Source organism: Jaculus jaculus, chromosome 6 (genome assembly GCF_020740685.1).
Source record: "Jaculus jaculus isolate mJacJac1 chromosome 6, mJacJac1.mat.Y.cur, whole genome shotgun sequence".
In the NCBI taxonomy this organism is placed as follows: Eukaryota; Metazoa; Chordata; class Mammalia; order Rodentia; family Dipodidae; genus Jaculus; species Jaculus jaculus.
Genome location: NC_059107.1, coordinates 15,196,198 through 15,223,108, shown reverse-complemented (window position 1 = coordinate 15,223,108; position 26,911 = coordinate 15,196,198). Strand labels below are relative to the sequence as shown.

The following is a 26,911-nucleotide window of genomic DNA, read 5'->3' as shown; positions in this document are numbered from 1 at the left end:
CACACATATGTGAGCGTGTATGCATATAATACAGCCTATATCAAACTTAGGAGAGGTGAACACTCAACATAGCTAAACAAAATGCTTTCTTGAAGAGGAAATAAGGGGATCACATTGATGTGTGTAGTAAAATAGTACAAAACAGGAGATCTTCTCTTTCCGGCCCCCCACACCCTAAACTGTAGTGCTTTTCTCTGCAGTGGGCTGGGCTGCAAATGTGGCATTTTCTCTCTGGGTATCCAGCTCCTTTGGGCCCTCTGGATAAGCAACAGCACATTGTTATGCAAATTGATCCTATTCCCAGCAGGGCTTCCATGTGCCTTGTGAAGCCCTCTGTGCTGGGAAAAGCGCTTTTCAGCTGTCTCCTCTTGGTTTGATATCTTTATACAGCAACAAGAGCAGACAGTATTCGGCAGTTTTGTTCCACCCAGTACCCAAAGTTCTAGTGTTTTCCATTCCTGCCTCACTTTGACATACAAGCACATACACACACAGCCCCGACCGGTGCCTTTCCCCTCTCCTGCCCTCCAGAAGATGACAGGCCTGGGAGGAGGTGGAGTTCAACACCACACTTCATGATTCTGAAGGACAAGTACATGTCACCTTTTTGTCTTTCTTTGTTGAGGGCATATCAAATCTGCAGTTGCTGATTGGTTTTATTAGTCATTCTGCATCTTTTCAAAAGTACATTTATTACAAGTTCCTCCTTGCAACATCAACCATGTTGAAATCATCTTGTTTTCCTTTGCTCTGCCAGTCCCTATGCGATCAGTAGAGGACCTGCCACAGCACTGATCACTGTGTAGTCTCTTTACTTTCTGAAAGTTGTGCAAACATGCAGAGACCCAGGCACCAAGTCATCACTTAAGTAACCGGACCCCTTAACCCATCCAGTCCTATCACACACAAGCCGGGGTTGTAGGTCTGTAGACTGTGTATTGAAACCGTTTTCTGAAGCATCAAACACGTTGCCCAACTTTCAGTTAACAAAAAAGAGCAATACCATTGCATCACTATGCATTTCTCTCTGATCTGTTTAGTGGGAGTGAAGAGCATCAGGATTTGTACTAGAAATTTATAGCCCCCAGAAAAACAAATTGGGCAATAGTAGACCAAGTGCCACACAAATCCTTTCCTCATAAACGTGATAATAGAAACATTCCTGTTGCATTTGCTGTCCTTTTAATGTTTGACCGTTTTGTTTTTCATTTATTTATTTATTTGAGAAAGACAGATGCGCATGCAAGTGTGCACACACACCCAAAGGGGGGAGAGACAAAGTGTGAGTATGGGCATGCCAGGTTCTTTTGGCACTTCAAATGAACTCCAGATACATGCACAACTTTGTGCATCTGGGTTTATATGGGCACTGTGGACTCAAACCCAGTCTGGCAGGCTTTGCAAGCAAGTGCCTTTAACCTCTGAGCTCTCTGTCACTAGCCCTTGGTTGATTTTTTTTTAAGGAGATGAAAAAAATCCAACTATTTTTTTTTGTCTGTTTCTAATGTATAAATTTAAAGAACTTAGCTATCAGTATATACTTACAAACACACAAGATTAAGCTCTAAATCCTGGGTTTATAGAACAAAAATCTATATCTAGACTCTTATTTCTCAAGGGTATGATTTATCAATTTTAATTTAATGTTGGGGTTTGTACAGTAATTTATATGAACCATTTTGTAATGATTGTTACACAACTCTAATTTGAATTCTGGCCACTATTTGAGTGAAATCCTTGTGACAAAACTATCAAAGGAATTTGCAGGTATACAGTGTATTTTCAGAGAGTGATGTAAAATCTATATAAGGACTTTTATGGTCAAGTAGTGATGATACCTTATGCATATCATAGGTGAGTAGAGAGCCATAAGTAAATCTGAGGCTATGAATTCTTAGTGGCTAAGAGTTTGGCAAGCAGGATTCATAATGGAGGCCTGTAGGATCTATTCATAACTCTCTAAGAATATGGTTTATCTACTTGTTTTAATTCGCTCTTATTTGGCCAACTGAAATTGAGGATGACAGGAGTAAAATAACAAAATATCTAATCCTATGGAAGTAAGTGTTGGTACATTCAAAAAACAAAATGAAACAAAAACAAAAAAAAAAAAAGGAGAGCTATGCTTTTCTAAAATCCAGGCAGGTGGAGTTGTTGTCTATTCCAAAAGCTTGCCCCAGCCCCCAAAGCTGTTGCCTTGTAAGTTGCTGGATTCCCAAAGAAATTCCTGGCCTGCTTGGCCCCCAGAGTTTGTCACTGTGTTTGGTACTTGATAGAAGTGTGTGACAATCCAGACTAGAACTTTGTCTGATGTGGGCAAAGAAAGAAAACCAGGACACAGTTAAAGAAACGCCACTGCCCTTTATGAACACTGAGCTAACTGAAAGGGTGGACGTTAAGTTATACTCACATTACCCACCAGTGATTCTGTCAACGATGTAGACATGACTTACAAAGAAATATAAATTATTCAGGTCTCTTTAGAAGCCAGTAAATCCCTCCATTCATGCCATCACCCAATGACCATCACTTTTACTGTAAAAATGCAGGCTATTCTAACTGCAGGTGTTTCGGGGAGCCCTGTGGGTTCTCCTACTTCCATCCATACCTCTAGGCCTTTGTTATCAGTGGGATATTAGATTGTCCTGGAACCTGACCCAGGAGCAACAGACCAGAACTTACAATGAATTTGAAACGGACACTGACTGGCATTGATGGCTCCTGGTGTTACCTGTTTACTATTTGGAAAAAAAAAAAAAAGAGGTTATTACACAGCTCATCTCCATGAACAGCATACCATATTTATTTCTCATTTGTTCCCGCATGTGTGTACTTTGTTAGTGAGTGTGTCTGTGGATGCTTAGACGTATGTAGTGTGTGGCTATCTGCGTATTACTGGACTCCCTAGCATATGGTTTATAGTTTGGAAAGAAATCACCTTCTACCATTCATCACTGCCTAGCTGTTGTAGACTGGGCCAGAGCATCATTTGTTAACAGCGACAAAGCCGCACTCATAAACGCCGACATGTTACATTAATTTATAGGCACTGAGTGACTTATTAAAAGTGACGTGTGAAATATAACAGGGCCTGGTATGGATGAGTAGGCTTCGGGCTTTGAATTGTTGACAAGGCAGGGGTAATGAATTGCGGGACACCGGCTCCTGCATTTCCCCCTCATTAGTCAGTATTAGCTGCATTAATAGTAATAATTGGATATATTCATCATTTAAAATGTTTTAATAAATGTTTGGACAGTACCCGATCAGAGCTGTCAAATATTAGGTTAGAAGGGTTGTGACAAGAGAAAAATGATGATATTCCTGAGGTGAGAGATTTACGCAGCTTTGGAGATGTCTGTCTTCACTTTCTGCTCCCTCAGCTCTGAGCCAGAGAAGTCAGGGAGATAGACCTCAGAAATAGGGGGCCCTGACTCTCTGCTGCCTATTAGACATTCTGGAAGAAGGTTTTGAAGAAGAATAAAACCTGGTTGGAGGGATTCAGGTCCAACACTGGGTCACCCAGGGTGGTCTTCTAGGAAGAGAGCCAGAGACGCAGTTTGGTCCAAGTTAGATTTGTAACCTCACCCAAGACCCCTGATCTTTCTGAGCTTTTCTGTTCATGCCTATGTAGGTATCATTGGGCATAATTATGTGACATTGATCATCAAATAGGAACTAGAAGTCTAGAGAGATTTTTTTTTTAAACTAGCTTCCTTCCTTTACTCCTCTTATTTATATGGGTGTCCACATGAGGGGAGACATGGTATTGGGAAGCATAGGAGAATTTAGTGGGCTTTTGGTCATGAGACAGAAAAAAAAAATTAAATGAAAACATAAAAGAAGAAGGCTGGGCGTGGTGGCGCATGCCTTTAATCCCAGCACTTGGAAGGCAGCAGTAGGAGGATCGCCATGAGTTGGAGGCCATCCTGAGACTGCATAGTGAATTCCAGGCCAGCCTGAGCTAGAGTGAGACCCTACCTTGAAAAACAAAAAGAAAGGAAGGAAGGAAGGAAGGAAGGAAGGAAGGAAGGAAGGAAGGAAGGAAGGAAGGAGATCATGACTAAATTTAAGAAGCAGCAGTGAACCTGAAGTCTATGTCTCAGAAAAATAAACCATCAGGAATTAAAGTCGGACTTTCTGGAATTCAATTGCCAGAGAATGTTAGGCTTTGTGTCCCCCAAGGGTGCGCTTGCTGAACTAGTTCTGGGGAGAATTTTGTGACTGTGATTACCCCCACATTGTAATAGGTCCTTTGCTTTGAATTTTCCTTTATGTCCAATAAGCTGCTTGTGCTGAATCAACTTTGTGAAGGACAAGATCTCTCAGGGCAGAGTTGAGTCGCTTGGTCAGCACTCACTCAAAGCCAGCTTTCTCTTGGGATGTCTTGGTGGTAGCTTGGTCCACTACGGAACTTGCTTCACTGTAGCTGAACCCTTTTCCCGTGGGCATTGACACAGACCAAAGGTACAGGTGGAAGCAGGTTGTACCCAGAGATAACTATGTAATAAATACTCCTGGGATTTTTTTTTTTTTAAATAAACTCAGATGTCCCTGAAACTTAAATGATCAGAATTCTGATCAGTAAGGACCACTTTTTGGAGTTTTCTCAACTTCAGTGTAGCTGAAGCTCAGACTATCAACATTTTCAGATGAAACAGTTTCGTACTCACTCTCAATAATTTGCCACTTAGACCAAATAATTCTTATCCTTGGAAACTGTTTTACAGAAATAGTCATGAATGTAAAATTTTATGCACAAGGAGGTTCACCAAAGTACTATTTGTTATTGTGAAAACTTGAAAGTAATCAATGATAGGAGATAGGTTGAATACAAAAAAAAAAAAAAAAAAAAAACAGAGATAAAGAAAGCATCACATTTTGAAAGTTACTTAACATTTAAAGGATATAAAATCTAAACATGGTTATACCATTCATATAAATGTAAAATTGAGAAGAAATGGGACATAAGCAGTTTTTATTTTCTATTACTTTTATGTTCTAAATACTTTTTGCATGGGTGTTAGAATATGTGTGTACTGTGCTGTGTGGGATGTATGGTGTATGCACATGTATACATGTGTGTACCCGTACACATGTATTCAGAGGACAGAGGAGAATGTTGGCTGTTCATCTGTGTATTTCCTTGAGATAGCATCTCTTCCTCAGCCCAGAGCGGAATCCTCACTTCTCCTTCCATCACGGACTGGGGTTACAAAGTGCATGGCTAGACTCAGTTTTTGTACATGGGTTCTGGGAGTTGAACTGAGAGGCCAGATGAGATGCTGTAACGCATAAGCACTGCTAACTGTTGAACCATCTTCCCAGCCCTAAGTTCTAAATAGTCTCTCTCTCTTTTTTTTTTAAAATTTATTTATTTATTTATTTGAGAGTGACAGACACAGAGAGAAAGACAGATAGAGGGAGAGAGAGAGAATGGGCGGGCCAGGGCTTCCAGCCTCTGCAAACGAACTCCAGACGCGTGCGCCCCCTTGCGCATCTGGCTAACGTGGGACCTGGGGAACCGAGCCTCGAACCGGGGTCCTTAGGCTTCACAGGCAAGCGCTTAACCGCTAAGCCATCTCTCCAGCCCTCTCTCTTTTTTAAAAAAAATAAAAACTCAGTCTTTATAACCAGGAAAACTCTAGACACCGTTTTAAAAAAAAAAATACCACCTAGAATTTTCTAGAGCAGTCTGTATTTCAGACGCGAAGTAACCAAAGAGAAGGTTGTGCAGCGCATGATGGCCTAACATATGGGAATAGCTGAAGTCAGACCAAACCACTTTGGCTCCAGTACTCTGTTAGGCATCAGAGGAGCATTTATTTAAGGCAGCGTTTGACTAAGCTAATTCCGGACATTTCTCTCAACTCCTGCGCCACCGGTTTTAAGTTGCAGGAAAGATTCTCACGCCAACTGAAGGATTGTACGTAAACATGGGGTTTATTTTGTCAAGGATGTTCTTGAGAGACTCAATTCTTTACTGATCTTTTTTTTTTTTTTTAATTCTTTGTGGCCATTTATTTACTTTTGAAAATACCCTTGCAGATCCTCACTTGAGTAAAAGGAGATGTGTTCTCATGGTGGGAGCTCAGCACTGGTTCAGAATGCTCTAAGAATTGAGCATAAATTCAGTTATTATTGCTTTTTTTTTTTTTTTACATTCTATTTAGCTGGCTTCATCTATAAATGAATGGTTTTCCTTTGTATAAAATGTTCCAGAATTATCACCCAGAATTCCTCTTTAGTACTTAGCATGTGATAGAAGATGTTACTAATATTTCCCCCTTTCCAGTTTCTTTTTTTCTTAAGTCTGTCTTTAAGTGAAGCTTGTGGTGACTGAAGTTCTTATCCCTGCCTTGAATCCTCAGGGGAGTTCAGGACAGAAGTAAGGGGGAAAAGGTCTGAATTGATTCTTTTCACCCTGTTAGCGAGTGCAGGAGAGAAGAGGAGATTTACAGTTAAGTTCCTAAATCAGAGCTGGCTGTCAAAGTTTGTGTTAAGAATTTAGGGCGGCTAAAGCTACAACTGAGTGTCATCTTGGAGGTTAATCCACCAGGCCCTGGAATGTGTGCTCTTTCACAGCGCCGATGTTCTAGAACAGCTGGAGGTGAGAAGCCTCGAGTCAGCCTCTGTGAAGGACCCTGGAGGTGGATGTACAGATAAGGATGAGAGCATCTGGAGGTAGAGATGGTGCCCTTAGACATGTGTATCATAGACCTGGGGCTGTTGGGAAAGAGAGAAGGAACTTTGTACCTCGCAAAGCCTTAAGTAGCAACTCTCTGACAGTGTAACTGATCATGCAGGCTGAGGAAAAGCATGTAACAGGGGTGAGGTCACAAGATCACAGGGCTGACTTGTCCTTCTGAATTGTTGTACCAAAAGAACCGTTCCAAGATGGCACCCAAGTCCATTGCCAGTGAAAACCACGAGAAGTGGCTCCTTTCCACATTATGGTAGCTTAGCTCTAAACTCTGAATTTTTATACTCCACAGCCTCATTCCTGTGTACAAGAACCAGGCTGGACAGGGAAAAGGCACCCTTCACAATCCTTCCAGATACCTTCTGAGTCAGTGTAAGATAGACACAGTGGCCTTAATGAGCACATAGATTTTGCCTTTAGACGTGGATTTGAATCCTAGCTTTTTCCACTCATATCCTAGATGTGTGACCTCAGACAAATGGACCCTCAGGTGGACCTGGTGGTGCAGGGAAAGCTAAGGCAGGAAAATTCTATGCTCAAGGTCTGCCTGGGCTACAGAGTAACTTCAAGGCTAGGCCTTGTCAACTTAGTAAGACACCGTCTGGGAATCAAAAGTGGAAAAGAATGGGGACGTAGCTTAATGGTACAGTACTGGCCTAGCATGTGTGAAGCCCTAGGTTCATCACCATTAATAAAACCGTAAAGAAATAAAAAAAGAAAAATGAGCCATGAATAGTGTATGTCTTAGTAGTTGCCACATAAAGGTTGCTATGCAGAGTAAATAAGATGATATTAATAGTGTTTGGTAGATTACCTCGCATATACTAGTCGTTCAATAATGTCTGTCATGGGTGATTTCATCGTTAGTATTAGCAGTAGAGTTTATTGTTAGTTTTGTAGGAATTCATTCATGAATATTTCCCATATTTCTCTGTAGATCTCAAAACAAAATATCCAGTCAATGTCCATTCAGCATTCAATGATGAACAAACAGGCTTGGAGCAAGCACTGTGGAGGAAATAGAATTATGTACACACAGTCCCTATTGCAGACAAGAAATTCAAGGCCAGAAGGGACTAGTGGGTTGTAAGCAAAGGTTGTGGGGATCTAGATGGTTCTTTTGGTCAATTTGATCACAGTGGCTTTGGGCTGGATTTCTTTCCCTTAGGCAGAAGCCATCCTGGGCAGAGCTAACAGCACATGGAAAGCTTGGAGTGGGAAATGGCAAACGTTCAGGAAATGATGTGTGGGAACAAATGTTAAGTGAAGGGCAGCTTGGGAAGAACAAGTGAGTTGGTCTTAGCTAGCATTCCCTACACATTGTTGCTGAGGTTAGACCGAGCCTCAATCCCCTGATTCTCTTGTTGATGGGCAGAAGAGTTAGATTCATGCACAGATATCCCAGATATAAAATTCCTTTTACAAATACATAAGAAGGATACTTTCAGACCATGAGCACTTGAGCATATGGAAGAGTCAGACATTAACTCCAAATGGGGAAAGGTGGGTGGTCTAAAGGAGTTGCAATCAGATGTGAAAGGATAGAGGGACTTCGAGAAGGAAAGCAGGAAATGTTAGGCAAGGGAATTCGCTGAGCAAACCTTGGAGGTTGGAGAAGAGTCTCATTTTTCAAGCTTTCTGTGTGTTCCTTGGATAAAACATGAATCTTCTCCTGTTGTTTTTCACATCAAATGGACAGGCACCTCTTGCAAAGAAAACAAAATGGGGCTGCTTTGCCTGTTAGCAGGAAAATAGGAGAAATGGTGGCCGGGCAGATACCTCTTATATTCCACCCCTTGTATCCCAGGCAGGAGACTCCCTTGAGTTTTCCACCCCGCTGCTCATGGTCTAAGGCATTAGTCAAGCCACCCATGCTCACCATCGTCTTGCTGCCACTGACTTGGTCCTCATCCTGGCATATGGTGAGAGATCGTCCTCTCATTACAAGTCACCCAGCAGCTACGTATCATCGAAGTGAAAGAGCCTGTCCTTTCTTCGCAGCACCCATCTTCCCAGCCATGTTGTGCATCACCTTGTGTGGAGGGCAGTTGGAGTTCAGCCTTTACTAAATGTTTGCCATGTAAGCCTTTCCTGTCCTTTATGCTTTGCTGTCTGAAAGCGAATAAAGGGAGGAAAGAGGGAAGAAGGAAGGAAGGAAAAGAGGAAGGGAAGCCTTAAGAGAAGGAAAGAGCAAATATAATAGCTTCTGGGTTTGTTACCTAAGGATGACTTTGTTGTCTAAGGGTAGCTTCATTTTAATGTGTGTGTGTGTGTGTGTGTGTGTGTGCGCATGCATGCACAAGCAGATCAGAAGCAGTGCCTGAGAGGGGAGCATGTGGGTGGCAGGTCCAGGAAGCGTGGCAGCATCTTGGCTTCTGAGTTTCTCAGTCACCTGAACTAATGGTAGTTCACTACCAGAGACCGCTGGTGGAACACCAGTGCCATGTTACAATTAACAGTAATTCTGGTGGCTGTCATCACTTACTCTGAACAGAGGATCCCTGGTAAAAGCATGACATTGTCACACCTGCTAACTCAAAGGCATTGTGTGAACTATGACAGACACCTTGGTGCGCTTTTTTAGACTTATTCAAATGAACAAAGTCTAGCAACTTAAATGGAGTGGAGGATTAAAAAAAAAAAGCTTAACATATTTCTGCAGATGAGCCCACGAAGGGTCAACTTGGGGGGAAAAAGTTGTGTTTAAAGAAAGTAATTAGAGAGAGGCAGAGAGATAGAATATTAGTGCTTTTACTGAGTAAATGAGGATAAATTCTGTTAATTATGTGACTTTTTCAAGTACTAATGTGATAATAAAGTGCTCTAATTCTGGAGAGGCTTGTCACAATCCTAGCTAAGACAGTGACCCTTCTACTAGGTGAGACCAAGAAGTAACATAAAGCTTTCTAGCAAAAAGCAAGAAGTCAGTGTTAAGTGGATTTCCCCCTCTCTCTGTGTCTGGTAGAAAACTGCTCCCCAACACCATCATGAGACTGTGGTAAAAGGACTGTCTTATTTAAGGCACAAAACCCCCAAAGCTTGCTTTTCTGTTTAGTTCCTGAGGGAAGAACTGTGAACAATTCAAAGACTATAAATAGCCACGTATGAAATTCTAGTGCAATGATTCACAGCATCGGAAGGGGTTACTTGGAATGTTGATGGCACTTCTGGTCTTGAAGTCTTGACTCTGATCAGAAGTTAGGGCCATGAATGAGTGGGAACTTGATTGTTGAGGTGACAGAGATGTGGAACGTGAGTGCTTATGTCACTAAAGGGGCAGTAGAGGAGAAGGCTTGGGGAGAGTGGGAGAGTTTTGTGGGAGAGTTAGGACGATGCCTGGGCCTGTGATGTTCCTTCGTTTCCCCTCCGTTTTCCTCTACTCCCTGCCATCAAATGAGCCTCCTCTTGCACATCAGCCAGGGACCAGGTGACACCACAGAGGAATTGGCGAGTTAGACCTGAGTATGGCTCCACTGCTAACCTGACAACCTGTGCCAGTGTGATGACAACAGACACAGAAGACACTAAAAACATGCCAAAGCAGAAATCCAGAAGTTGCTGAGAGCTTAGCAGTAAAGGAGACTTCAGCACGCTGCCAGTCAAGGCGCAGGGAGCAGCGGGAAAGAGTGAGGGGAAAGGTTGTAAGAGCCACAGGGTGCGATGGAGTATCCAGAGGCATGGCCTGCAGTGTTTGACTATGGATTGCTGTTTGAGTGAGAAGAGACCAGAGAGGTCACAGGAGAACATTCTAGGAGGGAGAATTGCAGGCATATGTGAAAGTGCAAAATAGGGGCGATATGGTGTGTAGGCTCTGAGGAGGCGGGTGGGGGTGAGGGGCTGGAAAGGTTTGGTGGAAATCATGAAGGAAAGGGCTGATTGTTTTTTTGGGAGAAGAAGAGGAAATTATATCATTTCAGTTTGTTTTTTTTTAAACAGATAGGCATGTGTATAAAATTTACCTTGTGATGTTTAAGGACTAACAGAAATATGGTATCAGTGTGGCCTGGAGTACCTACATTCTTAGCCCTGCTCCTGACCACAGACCATGTTGACTATCCATGCCATGAGCTATCTCTGGAAGCAAGTGACTTTATCTACCTGTGATTCAGTTGGCTGTTTTTGTTGTTGTTGTTCTGTTTTGGTTTTGAGAGGTAGGGTCTCACTCTAGTCCAGGCTGACCTGGAATTCACTATACAGTCTCAGGGTGGTCTTGAACTCATGACAGTCCTCCTGCCTCTGCCTCCCAGGTGCTGGGATTAAAGGTGTGCACCACTACGCCCGGCTTCAGCTGCTTTTTATCTGGAGTACTGTGGTAGGGTAGAGTGTGGGTGAGAGGATGGGGAGTATGAGGTTCCTGTGAACTTGAAACCTTTGGAACAATGTTTTAAACAAGGAAAGCAACCATGGTCCGAAGGACACCGGTGTTCTGAGTCATCTTGGCTGAGAATCATCGGCACCCCACAACATACAAACTTGATCCTGTAGTTCAAGGAAGCATGCATGAAAACCACACTTTCCCAGGCTAGTTGCCTTCAGAACATTGTGTCAGCATCGTTAATCTTTACTGCAAAGAGTTTTCTTCATGAAAAATAACACTTGAAACACTGAAAGGGGTCAGACTGGTTGCGAGAACACACACTGTAGCTTCAAGCCGACCCGCGCGCTCTGAGACCTTTTGGCTTGAGCTGGGGAAGGCCTCATCCTTATAAGTGGTAGCCACAAGCGGGAGTCCTAGAAGGGGGAGAAAACTCAGGAGAGACCTTGTTTTAGTTTTGAATCCTTCCTCTTGGTCCTTCTTGACTTAATAGACTGTATTTTAACAAGTAAAATACTTATTTGTAACCGCATAACATCTCTCCCATGTCCTGTGGGTCTTCCTACCATATTTTAGGAGCCAACCTTGAGTCTACTGAAAAGACATTAAAGAATAATTGTGTGTCTGGGATGGGGCAGGGAGAGAGGTCCCACCCGAGTGGCTCCTTGAGACTCTACTTTCATCCTTTACTATACCAGGAGGTTGGCCAAAAGTGTCAAGGGAGAAAAAAAATCCTGTCAGCCATTCATTATTAAAAGTTGAAACATTCAGAAAGTCAGGAACTCACCAGGCTGTCGGTCACTTCTTCATGCAGCAGCTATTTCTTGGTCAGGTCCAGCACCATGATTGGCTCTGGGTAGAAGTGATCCTGATGCTGGTGACTAAGAGGAGGACTCTAGGGGAAGGAGAGAGGACAGTGTCACTGGGGAGATGTCCACCAAGGGAGATCTGAGTGATAGAAGGAGCTAGAAGTAGGTGGTTGCAGAGCCCAGAGTGGGAAAGAGCCAGCCATATTTGTGGACAGGAAGAGCAGCCTTCATTGCCGGGTGTTCAAGAACAAGGCTGTCATGGCTCAGCCCATGACCATGGCCGTAACACTTGACCTCATCAAGCTTCCCCAGCCTCACCCCTCACTTGGGGTGACTTCATATAGACCCCATCGTATCCTTCAAGAGTTTCTGTGAAGATCAATGAAATACTAGTTAAGAATGTATTTAAAAGTGAAGTGTAGTTTAAAAGGCACAGGTTTTAAAAATAATTATTGACTTAACGAAGAACTATGGCTGATAGAACTTAGTCTAAGTTTATTTTCTTTTCTATATACACAGTTATTTTTATTGGTGAGGGGAGGGAGGGGGAGAGGGAGAAAGAGAAAGAGAGGAAGAAAGAGAGACAGAGAGAGCTAGTGAACTCAGGGCCCCTTGCTGCCCCAGACGTTCTCCAGATGCATGCATCTGGCATTTTACAAAGCTACTGGGGAATTGAACCTGGACAGGTAGGCTTTCAAGCAAGCCCCTTTTACTGCTGAGCCATCTCCCTACCCTTGAATACCTATTTGCTATACAAGATTTACGTCAGCAAATACCAGAAGACCATGGGTAAGCAGACAGCGCTCTGTAAAGAGTTTGATCTCTGTCTACTATGTACTATGTCATAGGCTCAAATCCCTATTTTACCTCCGGTGTGTGTGACCTAATTTTATTTTATTTTACATTTTGCTCTGGCCTCAATGTATTCATTTGTGAAATGGGCATTATGGACAGGTCCTATTCATTGGAATGATTACAGTGTTTCTCAGTGCCTGGCACATGGTAAGTAAGGTTAGGCCTTGCCATGTCAAGATGGGCGTTCCATGCCATGAGGCCTATTCCATGGGAGAGGGGTTCAATGGCATGCACTGAGTTGACATGCCTTCTGTCATGCATAGCTCCAAATGGCTGTGTTTTGAGGCCACAGACTTCTTATAGGCAAGGAGAAAGACAGAGTCAAATTCTGTTGCCTGCATGGTTAATTGGTCGTAAAATGCTAAGACATACAGCTTCTGATTGAGTTAAGTGCACTGGGAAATCCAGCTGGGACCAGGTGGGTGCTGGCAGTTTCTGTGCTTCTGCCCACTGTCTGTGGAGAGCCTCACACTGGGAAATGTGTGCCTTCTTCACTCGTGCTTCCGGGACCAGATGCTTTCTCCAACTTTCTCTCACCGAATACCTCAGCTGCCACAACGCACTGGGAGAAAAGCAAACTTTGCTACACCTGGTGCTCAAGTGCTACTCTTAAAAACAATACTTAAGTGGACACCATAAGACTGTTGCAGGTGTAGAGCCCAAAAGTTACCAGAATTCAGTAAGATTGCCTTTCAGTTTCCCACACATACTATTTGAGACTCTCCCTTCTTTCCAGATTCAGTCCAAATCTCCATTTCTATTTCACCTCAACTTTCTTGGAGGGGCCTTGGAGGATGAGAACTCTTCCTATCTCCCCATCTATCAGCGTTCACTCACCCTGTGATCTGTTAGGCTGCATCCATACAGATCACATTCTATATTCTAACCTCTCTAATACACTCAGTTTCCCAGCAACCCAGCCTCATGGGTTTCCACATTCCTCTCATCTCTTAAAGCTACTCAACACAAGGCTAGCTGAGTCAGGGCCCAACTGTCTTAACACATGCCCATCTCTGAAGTAATCATACAACCAGGGACTGTGATGTCCTGAGATCCAGTTACATGCATTCTCTGGGTCCAAGTCAGGAGGGAGGATGTCTCTGGAATTCAAGGATTCATGGATAGGGGTAAAGTTCTTAGAAAGGAGAATGGGGAACTGGTGTTCAAGCAGTAGCAAAGGAATTCTGAACAATCAATTCTGACACTCCTTCTTCAGTCCTGAGAATGCTCTAGACCTCATTCCTTTGAACAGCTCCAGGGCTCTGATTTGCATACAACCTGGAGTGTTCATAGACTTTAGGTAGACCCTCTGTGGGCTCCTGGTTAAGACTACCCTGAACTAGATAATTTCTAAGCTCTTCTCCCATTCTAGCAGCCTGTGTTTTACTGATGAGAAATTGGGATGCTAAAGTAAATGATTTTTCAGAGCTCTTTGCCCCTCCCCAACACCCAGTGTTTCTGGTTCAAACTGAGGTTGTGCAAGAATGACATGTTGTGAGAGAGCGAGTGACCTGGGAGCTACAAAGCTCCTTCAGAAAGCCTAAATGGCGTCATTGTTCATCTATGATAATGCTTCAGTTTTCATTTTCCGTCAGCAACCTTATGATATGAGAAATCGTGCTTAATAAAGTGTCAGGCCCTATTTTGCATTCTGATTTCAAAATGATAAATTTCCTTTTAGATTTTTCTTTATGGACTCAAACACACAGACTTATTGGATTGTCCATAATATGAACTGGGATAATGGGGAGCTCATGAGATTATTGTCAGTGCTATGTGGGCACAGGGCTCACTGGTCATTTTTATTTGGAGACTGGTCCCAAGCTTTAAATCCAAATTAAGAAGCCACTTGTTCATATCTGAACCCATCTTGTGTGGCATGTTGGAATGCAGTGATTGTTCTCAATGGAAGCCATTTCTCAAGTTAAATTCATTATCCCAATGATGTGTGAACCCAGGGGAGGGCAGGCAACACATGGAAATGCTGAGGTTAGGACTAGGGAGTGTGTATTAGAGAAAGTGAATGGACAAATAAGTATGACTTCTAGAAGGGTAATGATTTGCAACAATTCCCTAATATCTTTCATCCTTGGAAAGAGTCCATACCATTTTCTGAAGGAAGAACCTTTATGTCCAACTCCCTCCCTTCCTCCCTTCCTTTGAAAAAAAAAAGGTGAGCTTACTTATTTTCCTTACAGCAATAATTTGACAGATATTACATACCTCTGGCAATATGTCACCCCCTTTTTCCTCTGTGACTTGTGCTGGGATGAGAGGAGAGAGATGAGGGAATTCAGTTTTTCATTTTACCAAACGGTGATTTGACTCAAGTTTTGTATTCAGTTTCAGTGATATAAAATTATACCCATTTTTAAAAATTTGGGATAAAATTTTATAATTTTACAAGACTGTCTGTTCTTTATCTACAGGTCTATCTTTCTGGCACATAACTCCATCATTTCATTTATCATACAGGATAGACATTTTTGTTGATTTTTTTAAAAGTCAGCTGTTATTAATTCTTAAGATTCATTGTGTACTAGAATGTTCTCAATGCTTCACCAGGGCAAGTTTCACAGGTAATTCTGAGGAAAACAGCCTGAGAACTGTCCTCTAGGGAGCTTCCTTAAGGGAAGGGGCTGGGCTGCCTCTGCATGTGTAGTGCTCGGCACATAGCAGGTGTTTAGTATAAACTTGTAGCATGGAGGATGAGCTAAATGAAGAAATGAATGAGCTAGGGAAGTAAGCTGAATGAAGGAATACACATCATTAAGTGTTTCAAGCATTGGATTCCAACCAAATCAGCAGAATGGCATGTAGACTTTTAGAGAAGAGATCCATTTCTGACTGTTACTTATGCAGCCTTTTATCCCTTTGGGCTACAGTAAATGTTTTAAAAATAAGGGCAGGTTTAACTTAGAGATAACATGTTCAACTTTGATGTGGAGAGAGTTTGAAGTAAGATATGAATGACACCCATGTGCTCGCTTATGAATGACATATGTGTGAGGTTCATACACGGTCACAGAGAGTAAGGTGGGTACCTATTTACTGTTTGAGTTAAGTGACAAATCTCAGAGTCCAGAGACTTTGAGAATACCACTCATAACTTCTATTTCCCAATTTATCTATTGCAGAATTGAGAGAAACCTTCCATAGGTTCAGTGCTCAATGATACTCACTTTGCTTTTTCACAACACTCAAGTTGTATGTGTGTATAATATTTCATTTATTTGCAATCATAGAGATATAGAAAAGAGAGAGAGAGAGAGAGAGAAAGAGAGAGAGAGAGAGAGAGAGAGAGAGAGAGAGAGAGGGAGAGAAAGAGAGAGAGAGAGAGAAAATGGGTGTTCCAGGGCCTCCAGTCACTGCGAACAAACTCCGGATGTGTGTGCCACTTTGTGCATCTGGCTTATATAGGTACTGGGGAACTGAACTAAGGTTGTTAGGCTTTGCAGGCATGTGCCTTAACCACTAAGCAATCTCTCTAGCCCCATATTTTTTAATTAAAGCAATGCCTATACATGGACAATTCAGAATGGAAAGAAGAAGTCATCACTGTGTTATGATTCAAAGTTAGCTTTCATGAACATTTACTGTTCATGTTAGAGGCGTTCATTTGGTGCTTTCCGAGCACAGCTGACCTCAGTGTCCTCAAGGAGACTGCAGTGTTGTGGAAGGATGGGTGATTGCGCACAGCTGTAGTGCAAGTGTTGTCGTAGTGAAGGAGGAAATGATTCGTTTTAGCCTGGGGCCTATGGGGAGGGTTTGTGGTGCAGTGCATGTAGGCTGCAGCTGGGAGGGTGAGTGAGATCATGGAGAGCTGGGATGGGATGGGCGGGGAGACCATATTTCACATTGCAGATATTGCAGCCCAGGGTGAGGGCATGGGGGAGACTTCCTGTTCAGGGCACAAGGATGTACTTTGATGAGACTAAAGCAAGGAATGCTGGGAGAAGAGTAGGTGAGCAATGTGCCTGAATAGGTACACTATAGGCAATATTGGGTTTTTCAAAAGATTCACTGATCTTGGAGCTGAAGAGATGGCTTAGTGGTTAAGGAATTTACCTGCAAAGCTGAAGGACTGGGGTTCGATTTCCCAGGATCCACGTATGCCAGATGTACAAGGTGGCGCAGGCATCTGGAGTTTGTTTGCAGAGGTTAGAGGCCCTGATGGGCTCATTCTCTCTCTCTCTCCTTCTCTCTGCCTCTTTTTTGTTCAAATAAATAAATATAAATAAAATACTTAAAAAGATTCACTAATGTGACACCTTTAAAACACTTAAACAGATTAATATTATAAAGACACTCAGCCTTCCTTGGCAATTCCTCAAACGCTATCTTCTAAATGTCAAAGTTTTCTAGAAATTTTAATTTAAATATTTTCCTTTCCTTCCTTTTTTGTTTCTTCTGGAGGTATACTTGAACTAAAGCCAGAGTGGACTTAGTTAACCTTGTATTAAGGGAGAATCAGTACATGTTGTGCTTTCTGGGAAAATTTGGTGATTGAATAAGTAAATGTTCAAATAACAATGAACATTTTCTTCATAAAATCTGGAAAAGAATAGTAAGCTGAGAGTCCAGGGAAAGCCTCAGTTACTATGGAATTAAATATCTTGAGCTCTGCATGACATTTGTCACTTCCACAGAAGAAATTAATAATGAAACCCTTTGAGTTCTTACAAGGGAAAAGTGAAATTCAAACATCAGATTCTAAATGAATCTACTTCAGAAATTTAAACACACATATATTTCACAAGAGTCTATTAAAGCCTTTTGTTTTCCACCTGTAACTTTCTGTTTACATGAAAGACTTTCAGAGGCAGTGACTGTAATATAACCACATTTAGTAGAACTAACCCCTTACCAGGGTGCTCACTGTGACTTCTCCGTGAGGCTTGAGTTATGTTGGTTTCGCTTTGGCCCTTGTCCTCCATGTTGGGTTTGGTTGGATTACACATCAATCTGCCGGTCTGTTATCAGGGTTTAAATGTTTGTGGAGGACACACAGAGAGTAGTCACGAGCAAAACTGAACCACACTTGCATTTATAATCAGTGTAATTTGAGTTCAAAGTGCCAGAACATTTTGTGTTGGCTCCAATTTTGAACGTGCTGATGACAATGGGCATAATAAGATACATCAGTTATCCATGTCCCAGCATAAAGTCTCTACCTGTGATATATAGGTATCTTTTATATACATAAACACACAAACATTACACACACACACACACACACACACACACACACCCCTGTAGAGTTTGATGGATGTAAATTGTAGACTGCCAGAGCTCTGTGTCCAGCCATTCCCTGCATTCCATGTTCCTTGTAATGGAATTGGTTTGAGACAAATATACCCTGTCCCCAGACTCAAGGAGAGCAAACTAACACTGTTTTTTTTTTGTTTTTTTTTATCTGCCACATTCTGCTACATGCCAACTTTCACCTATCTTCCCAGGGGTGGCCGTACCTTACATACTTTGGCCAGAAAGCCTTGTCACTTGGGAGTCTCTAAGAGACTGGCTAAAGCTGATCCTTTCTGCCACACAGGGACTTGCAGGTCTTTGAACAGGCCATCCCTTCTTCTTTAATGGCCGGTCAAGCCTTGGGAAGCAGTCTGGCCAGGTTGGCAGAAGTCAGGGTTAAGCCATGGCCCCTCGCTCTGATGGTTTCCCCCCTGGCTTCTGGTTGTCTTCTCTCTACCCTTTCTGACCCTTTCCCTGCTTTTCAGATTTGGCTTCTAGCATAAAGAGACTTATTTGTACTGGTGTGCTTCTCCTCCGACAATTTTTCAAACTCTTTAGCCATCTGCTGTAGTATTCCAACACCCTTTGTTCTTTCTTCTTCCTTTCAAATTCTTGCCACTAATTATGTCTTCCCACCAGAACCAAGCTCTGAGTTCTGAGGTAATGAATCCTTTTCAAATTGATCATGTTCATCTCTTTAGGCTTAGCACACTTTTCTGATGTGTGTAAGATCTTGGGGAGGGAGCGGGGCACAGAATGGGAAACTTGGCTAGGGAAGATTGTAAACTTTCTTTGAGTCAGTGGCCAATAATGGGACAGACACATGCTCTCCCCACTGGGACCCCCAAGGTAGCACCCCAGCTTAGTTTTAGTCTGCCTTGCAGTGGGAGGAGAGAAAAGAACAGTTGCCTCCTAGGTGTGGGGGTCCCGCCATGGCCTCCTTAGACTCTGTCCTCCTCACCCCTTAGGCAGGAGTGAGTATGTTAGGGAGGTCACTTAAGTGTCCTTGGTGTGGATAGGTGCTTGCTGGTTAAATACTTTCCACTTGGAGAACTCTTCTGAGCAACTCTCTTAGTTATTTGGGGGTGGGGGTGTCACAGGGCAAGCAACACTTTCCACTGTGAAGGTTGGGGCACAATTGATGGAAGCCGGGCAAAGTCTCCTCCAAAGAGGTCCTTTTACCCATGAGGTACTTCCCTCCCCACCACCAGTGCACACGCAAGAGCAGCTTCCTCACCCCTGCAGTTGTTTCTGGACAGCTGTTTCCTTACATCAGGCCAGAGTGCCTCCCCGTGTTCTGAATATTCTGGGGAAGGATCATCTGCCGTATCACCATCTGTGGACATAAGTCAGGGGAACTCTCAGGGAGTCTTAAGATGGCAGAGGGGTGTTTTATATCTTGGTTTAGCTCAGCCTTGTTGCTTTTCCCTTCCAGCCTGGACATTAGGGGAGCAGCTGTGAACGACCAAACGTGACTTTCTTCAGGATTTGGGTTGGGGGGAGATAAAAACCCAGCCTGCTCAGTCCAGCTCTCCCGAGATGCTTTGCATAACAATTAATGATGTACAAGCTGTTGCCTATCGAACAGTTTCACTGCATGCGCCCTGACCTTCAGTTCTGAGGAGCTGGAGCCCCCCATGATTTAATCCCCACCTCTCCCCTTTATGTATTGGCCTTTGTTGCGTAGTTGTCGTCATTTTCCCTTGGTGATCATCTCTGCTTTCCATACTTCATCAGTGAGACCTGTAGTTCTCACTGGGTGTCTAGGGCTCTGCTTCTTTCTTAACCTGGGCATTTGCAAGGAACACAATACATTTCATAGCTGAAAAGCTCAGCATCTCTTACTCTAGGCAGCATGCACCTGCTGGGGCTGAGCAATGACCGTGAGGAGTTCTGCTTCCTCTCTGCTGGGAATAGGTTCAGCTTTCTAATTATAATATCTTGTTTAGTGTTTGCTAGCAGTCCAATATGGGTTCTGATTGCTCCAGTTTTACAGATAAGTAAAACTGAGGCACAGGGAAAATAAATAATTTGTGTAAAGTCACACAGTTAAGCCACAAAGCTATAGCTACAACGAAAACTAACCAGAAGTATGAGAAAAATGCAATCATCTTCACATTTTCTGAAAGCCACTGAGCTTCAGGGAATTGTTGAAATTGACCCAAATTTGTCTAATGTCTACTCCAAGCTCACTTGTCCAGAACATTCCACCTTTGTCTCTATGATGAAAACCTCCAACATCTAGCCAAAGAAAGGTTCTAGATTCTATTGAGTTGAACAAATAGTCATCAGAATTCATTGCTGCTAGGCATCATGCATTCAAAGAAGAAGAAAAAAAACTATCTTCAGGCTTGAGACTTGGTTCAGTGCTTAAGATCCATGTCTGCAAAGCCTAAATGACCAGGGTTTGATTCTCTAGTAACCACGTAAAGTCAGATGCACAAAATGGTTCTGGAGTATGTTTGAAGTGTCTAGAGGCCCCAGTGTGCCCATTCTCTCCCTCTCCCTCTCTCTCTCTCTCTCTCTCTCTGTCTCTCTGTCTCTCTCTCTCTCTGTCTCTCTGCAAGTAAATAAATAAAATTTAAAAAGAAGAAGAGTGTAATTCTATTGGGTAATTCAATTAATTTTCTATTTGGAGACTTGTTCTCTAATAGTTACATGTGATAGTTACATGGAAGCTATGCGTAGGGTTCAAGATAGATACTGAATATATTGAGGTAAAATGCAATGAAATATATCACACTTTTTTTCTACAATATGCATGTCTAGTTCAGTTAGTTCAAAAATGGGCTGATGTCCTATGTCAGCCTGATGGATGACTCTAAATACAAACTTTTAATGGGGTGCCACTTTTGGTTTTATGACTGTCACTTTCCTTAATTGAAGTGGTAGACTGAAACGTTCATGAACTCCAGTGCTTGCTTGCTCTTGCTGGATGGGCAGTGGAGGAGCCAATGTCACATTAGAAAGATCGTTCAGCTAACTGCCAGGGCATGTGGTGAACAGCTCAAACTCTCATAGCCATCATGCATTATGCGAGAACATAATTGTGTCTCTTGACCATTGCTTTTCTCCTAGGCAAAATGGGGAGGTTAGGTTAAGGGGTAGTTAAAGTCACTTTGAAAGTCTTGTAATTTGTGGAAAACTTGCAATCATGACTAGTTGCTAAGACTAATTTTGAATTATAGCTCCCTCTTTTATTTCTGTTGAATGTCTTTCAAGTGGGCTTGTTGATGCCTGGCATGCCGAATGTATAGCAGTACTGTGACGACTCATTGAGATTCTGGGGACTTAAGTGCTTTGAGTAATAACAGAGTGTGGACATGTGATGGTATTATTCCTGCTGAACGTTAACAGAAAGGCGTTGGGTTTCTTGCTACCTACCCATGTCACCCCTCAAAAAAAAAAAAAAAAGACAAGTTAAAAAAGGGAGTTTGATCCTGGAGTTTCTGGAACTTCTTGGAACTCTACAGGGTCAATAGTGGCTTTGTCCTGCTGTGGGTCAGTTTCCCACAGTTGGGCTAAGGCAGCCATGCTCTTTCTCCTGACAACGCATTATCAAATACACCCGCCACACAATTCCTTAGACAAAAGTGAGGTTTTGTGTTACATTAACCTCTACTTTGTTAAAAGCCCTTTTGGAATCAGAGATCTTCCGCACAGCCCAGCAGATACGCATGCATCTTTGGGCTTACACATGCCTTCTACATCTAGCCTGATAAATCGTCCTCCGGATCGGACTCCTCTTGCTGAGGATATTTTTAGCTCCTCCTAACTCCGTTGAGTTCCTTTAAGGAGGTGTGATCTGAAAGGGTCAGACACTTGGCTGGTACTTAGGGGAAAGCTTTGAGAGAATTCCTGAGGCTGTCCCCGGGGTAGGACTGGCTTTCCCGAAAAGAATTGGCCCTTCAGAGCATCTTTGCCACATAAGGGCTTGTGTGCGGCCCCAGGCACCAGTTGACGGCTGTGTCTTTCCCGCGACAGATGGTCAAGACTTTAGTTTCAGCAAGTGACCCACTGCTGAGGGGGCAGGGTGGACAGGGGGTTTTGCCAGCAGGCCAAGTGACAGGGCAGCTTAGGGTAACCGGGATCTGGTGTGTGCCCGGCATAGCTTTTGTGCTAACGATGGGCTGCTGACAGGCGCCTCCCCCGTACTCATCTTGGAGGCAGCAGATCCCCTGCTCCCTTGATTCTGTTTCTCTCTGGCAGAGCCCGCGTCCTGTTTGCCTGTCTTTCAAACCCCATTTTGGCACCAGATGGAACCCCTCACAGTGGCTAGCAGTTGTCTGACTTGAGGATGCCAGAGGGTGTGCTGACAGCTCCTTCTAGCACAACCCGAAGCTGGCTGTCGGGCCTAGGCTCAAATGGCTTAAAGACACACAGGCGGCAAATATTATCAACCCGGGAGAAATAGGCAGGGGGGCTGCTGGAGGCAGCCCAGCGGAGAAGCCCCTCCACAACACGGTGTTGCCTTATGGGAAACAATAATCCTATCTCTTCCTCTTAGTAGAACCATTGTTCCTACTCACTCTTATTAGTACAATTGCTATTATAGTGTAATTGCCATCGGTGGTGCAATTAGTATTAATATCATTACTGCATGGCTTGTAGAATCGCTGAAACTCCTGTTGCATGATGGTTGTGAGCCCAGCTCCCGGGACGACCCTGCCAGGGTTGGAATTCTAGATTCCCATTTACTTACCTTTAGTTTTTCTGATTCTAAGTGTTCTCATGAATAAAATTGGGTTTATTGGAGAGTCTTGTGGTGGATGAAGTGGGAAAATGTGTTTGAATTTCTCAGCACCATGCTGGGCACACATTAAGCACCTGCGACTGGCATTCCCACTGGGCCTAGTGGTGTTGTGGGTACACAGTGTCTCGGTTCATTCTGAAAAATTTCCTGTAAGGTAGCCACCATTTTCATACCCACTTTATAGATAAGGGAAGTTGAGTCTCAGGCCCTTATTCAAAGTCACAAAGGCAATGCCTGATAGAGTCGGGTTGCAAGTCCTTTTCTGGGTATTTCTATAAGGACTGCGTCTTTTCTACCACACCGTACCAAAGCTCATTGCTAATAGGATGGGGGTCTTGACTTGTGTTCAAATAAATAGCCATCCTTGTAAGAAGCAAATGGTCTTCACTTGTCGGGTGTTTTTGGATAGAGACCTGAGCCCCAGACACCTGATGGACCCATGTGCACTGCTTTCCAAGAGCTGTGTATATCAGAGGCTCAGAGGGACACACAGTACAACTGCCCCACTGACAGGAGACATGAGTGAGTCAGTGGCTGGCCTGTGCTGTAGCCAGGCTGCTCTGGGCAGTGGACAGGGACGCAGTGTTGTTAAGCTTCGTGGTGCACAACAGGGTTTCGTGAGTCACGAATCTTAGAGGAAAGTCAGATAAGCTGTGGCCTCTGAGACGGCCTGGAAGGAGGGGTCATCAAAGACCAGCTCACTGCGGGTGCTTGAAAGGGGTGCGGTATTTATAAGGGTCACTTTAGGAAGATGCTTACATTTAAAAATCTTCATTGTTTTCCTCTAAAGAGTGCTCCCATGCCACGTTTCCACCCTGGCAGGCGGCAGGAGACCAGGGAGAAGAGAGCTTGTGCTGGGGTTAGCACTCAGTTGCTGGTTGAGCTTGGTGGGTCTTTGTGTGAAGGCTTTGTGAGAGATGAACCCCAGGGTTCTGCTGAAAGAAATTGTGCTGAAAACTCAGTTCCAATGCAGGCCTCACATGGTGATACTTCTTCACAAGTTATTTGTGTTGAGTTGGCAGTTTTATTCCAGTGTAGATGCGACGTGAAACAAATGGTAAAGAAAAGAGGTTCCCTACAAGAATTTAATTGACTTGAGTTTTAGTGCATCCTGATGTTTTGGAGCCTAAAGTCCATAGACACATGTAGGTCTAAAAGTAAAAGGGATTACAGGACATAGACAGCCTTTAAAGTCTTTTATTTTCCCCTCGCAGACAGATAGAGTGGTTGGTTAACTGTGGGTGGCCCACATGAATGCCTTAACATGATACTGTCAGTACCCACTACCTTTCTGTGATGGACATTAGCAACTGTGACAGTTACATGAGCGATTGAAAGCAATAGGGCGACCATGTCATGACCACATATCCAGGCCTTTTTTTTCTTTTTGGTTTTATAAAAAGCCTCATGTAGCTCCAAGTGACCATGGATCACTGATCCTTTTGCTTCTACCTTGCAATTGCAAGGATTATAGGCATGCACCACCGCACATGGTTTATGTGGTGCTAGGGATCAATCCCAAGCCCTCCTGCACGCTGGGCCAGTACTCTGCCAACTGAGTTACATTCGTAGACCCCTGAGGAAATTTAAAAATATTTTATTTTTCTTTATTTATGTGCGTGAGAGAGAGAGAGAGAGAGAGAGAGGAAAAAGAGAGGAGAGAGAGAGGAAAAAGAGAGGAGGGAGGGAGGGGGGGGAATATATGGGTACACCAGAGCCTCCAGCCACTGCAGATGAACTCCAAATGCATGTGCCACCATGTGCATCAGGCTTACATGGGTATTGGGGAATCAAACCTGGGTCCTTAGTCTTCACAGGCAAACACCTTAGCCACTAAGCAATCTCTCTAGCTCCATCAGGACATTTTTGAGAGTCAAAATAGATACACAAACATGGATGATATCTCTCTTGTTGACTTGCAGTGTGATCACCTTCACAAGTCAAACACATGAATCTCACTATGGAACCATCCCAGGAATCAAGGTGGGCATTGAGGCAGGAAGGTCATTCCTCAATCACAAATAGCTTTTTGTCTACAGCAGGAGTCTGAGAAGAACATTTAGGAGCTTTGGATAAGTTCAAAGGTTTTGGTTAGTGTGAATCCTACATCTGTCTCCTGAGTGCTGCTAACTAGAATATTTTACTTGGAGATGCTAAGATTCAAAGTGTTTGCCATATCCATATATCTAGCACATGTTTTGCTATTCATTAACTGTGAGTTTATAGAGTTTAAATTACATGTTGTGCTTGGGGATCATGAGAGTTCTTAAACTATTAGATCCAACTGGAACCTTACTTCAATTATAGTAAAGATCTCTCTGAAAATTCTCCCTTGGGGATTTACTTCTTCTGTGAGGTCTGTGCTTGCAAGACCAAAAGTGTCGTCTTCCCAAAGAACATCTGTTTGGATGCAATAGAAAGACTCAGACCTCAAGCACAATACTGATCCTAAACACCACTCTGAATATTTCAGGAAATGCATAAAGGAAACAGAGCCCACAACCTAGAAGTGACTTTCTACCCCTCTACTCCCTTGTCGAGATTGAAGAGCTAACCCTTTCTCATTTCCTCCCTACACAGGTTCTTCTTGAAGTTTTTCCTTAAATGCAACCAAAATTGCCTAAAGAATGCAGGAAACCCTCGTGATATGCGGAGATTCCAGGTGGGTCCTCTCTCCTTTCTAAATCTTAGCAATACCATGAACTCTGGGAGATGGTCAACAGGCTCAGGCAGAAGATGTGGAGTACAGTCGTTTCTGTGGAGCAGGCGAGGCCTGTGGTCCCTGAGCGTCTGCAGTCTAGAAGTTGTTTTCTGTTAGACAAGAACTGGAGCTGCACCACCTGTGCCCCCAGCTTAGTTTTGGCTTCCTGGAAGGACTCTTTTGCAGGAAAGCCCACAGATTAAGCCATTACATAGAAATAATGACTTCACTTACTCAAATTTTCTTACTGGAATGCTAGTGAATAATAGCAAAAAGTGAAATTGGGAAGGCCATTCTTTTCCTCTCTCCTCCCCTCTAGCAATCTTGGAAAATCAGCAGCAATTGCCTATCATGTGTGAAAAGCAGAGTGTGTCTGGTGCAGTATGGGTGGCCTCCGTTCTGCCTCAGAAATGTCCCTGCATAGTATGAGTACATGATTCCCAAACATCTGTCAGGTCTGCCAGTGTCTGAAGCATGAGCAACATGCTAACTTCACCGAATTATACAAGTACCAAAAGGCTGAAGGCCTCAAAACAGGTGGATTAATTTCCAAGACACAAGATGATACTGGGTCTTAGGAAGGGTTGCTAAATTCTTGACATAGTACTTCTTTAGTTTAAAGTGCCGAGAACCCCCTGGGGATCTTGTTAAAGTACTGATTGAGGTCTGAGGTGGGACTGGAATTCTACCTTTCTAACAAGCTCCCAGGTGGTGCCAGCGCCAGGGTACACAGCTGGAGTAGCAAAGTTGAGACCCTCCCTAGCTTTGCTCGCCATTTAATTTTATGGGTAAGTTATTTGCTGTGTCAACGTTGATGTGTGCTTTCACAATCTGTCAGAGAAATAGCTGGGTGTGTAAAGGATGCTCCGAGGTCTGTTTAGTCTACACGGTAGATCTTAATGTATGATTCCAAAAACTATTGGAAAACTTCAGCTCTCCATTCTCTAAGAAGAGAGAGGGAAAGGACTTTGAACATTGACCGTGGATGTCAGTATCTCTTGGTCTCCATGATGAATTTTTAAAGAGGTGAGACTTACTTACTGGTCTCATTAAAGGACAAATCCATTGGAACGAGAACATTCGCTTCTAAAATTCGAGGAATGTATATAAAGTCATCTTGCCCTGAGCACCTTTTGTCTTTGTCAAGGTGAATGGGATTAATTCATAACATCTTAGTTTCTTTTTCTTTTTTTTTTTTTTTTTGAGGTAGGGTCTCACTCTAGCCCAGGCTGACCTGGAATTCACTATGGAGTCTCAGGGTGGCCTTGAACTCATGGAAGTCCTCCTACCTCTGCCTCCTGAGTACTGGGATTAAAGGCATGCAGCACTATAGCCGGCTTCATAACATCTTAGTTTCTTGGAAACTTTTCTGGATGGCTCCTGTGCCAATGTGGTTCACTTAGGCATTCTCTTTCCCACCCAGGACTTTGTGCATGGAGCCGAAGTCAGTTTTACTACTAAGCTGGTGTAACCATGTGCATAGTGCTACTGTTTTTTCTCCTCCCAAGGGTCCGATGATAGTATGTAT

General features: G+C 43.3%; 1 protein-coding gene across 4 annotated transcripts in view; it reads left to right on the top strand.

The window, feature by feature from the left end:
• The window catches only part of Ebf1 (EBF transcription factor 1), a 410,419-nt gene that overhangs the window by 235,364 nt on the left and 148,144 nt on the right, over window positions 1-26,911 (top strand). For all 4 annotated transcript variants that reach the window (XM_045152065.1, XM_045152064.1, XM_045152063.1 and 1 more), the window contains exon 7: window positions 25,263-25,344. In XM_045152065.1, the coding sequence (XP_045008000.1) occupies window positions 25,263-25,344 (82 nt within the window). The remainder of the gene's footprint in view (window positions 1-25,262; window positions 25,345-26,911) is intronic.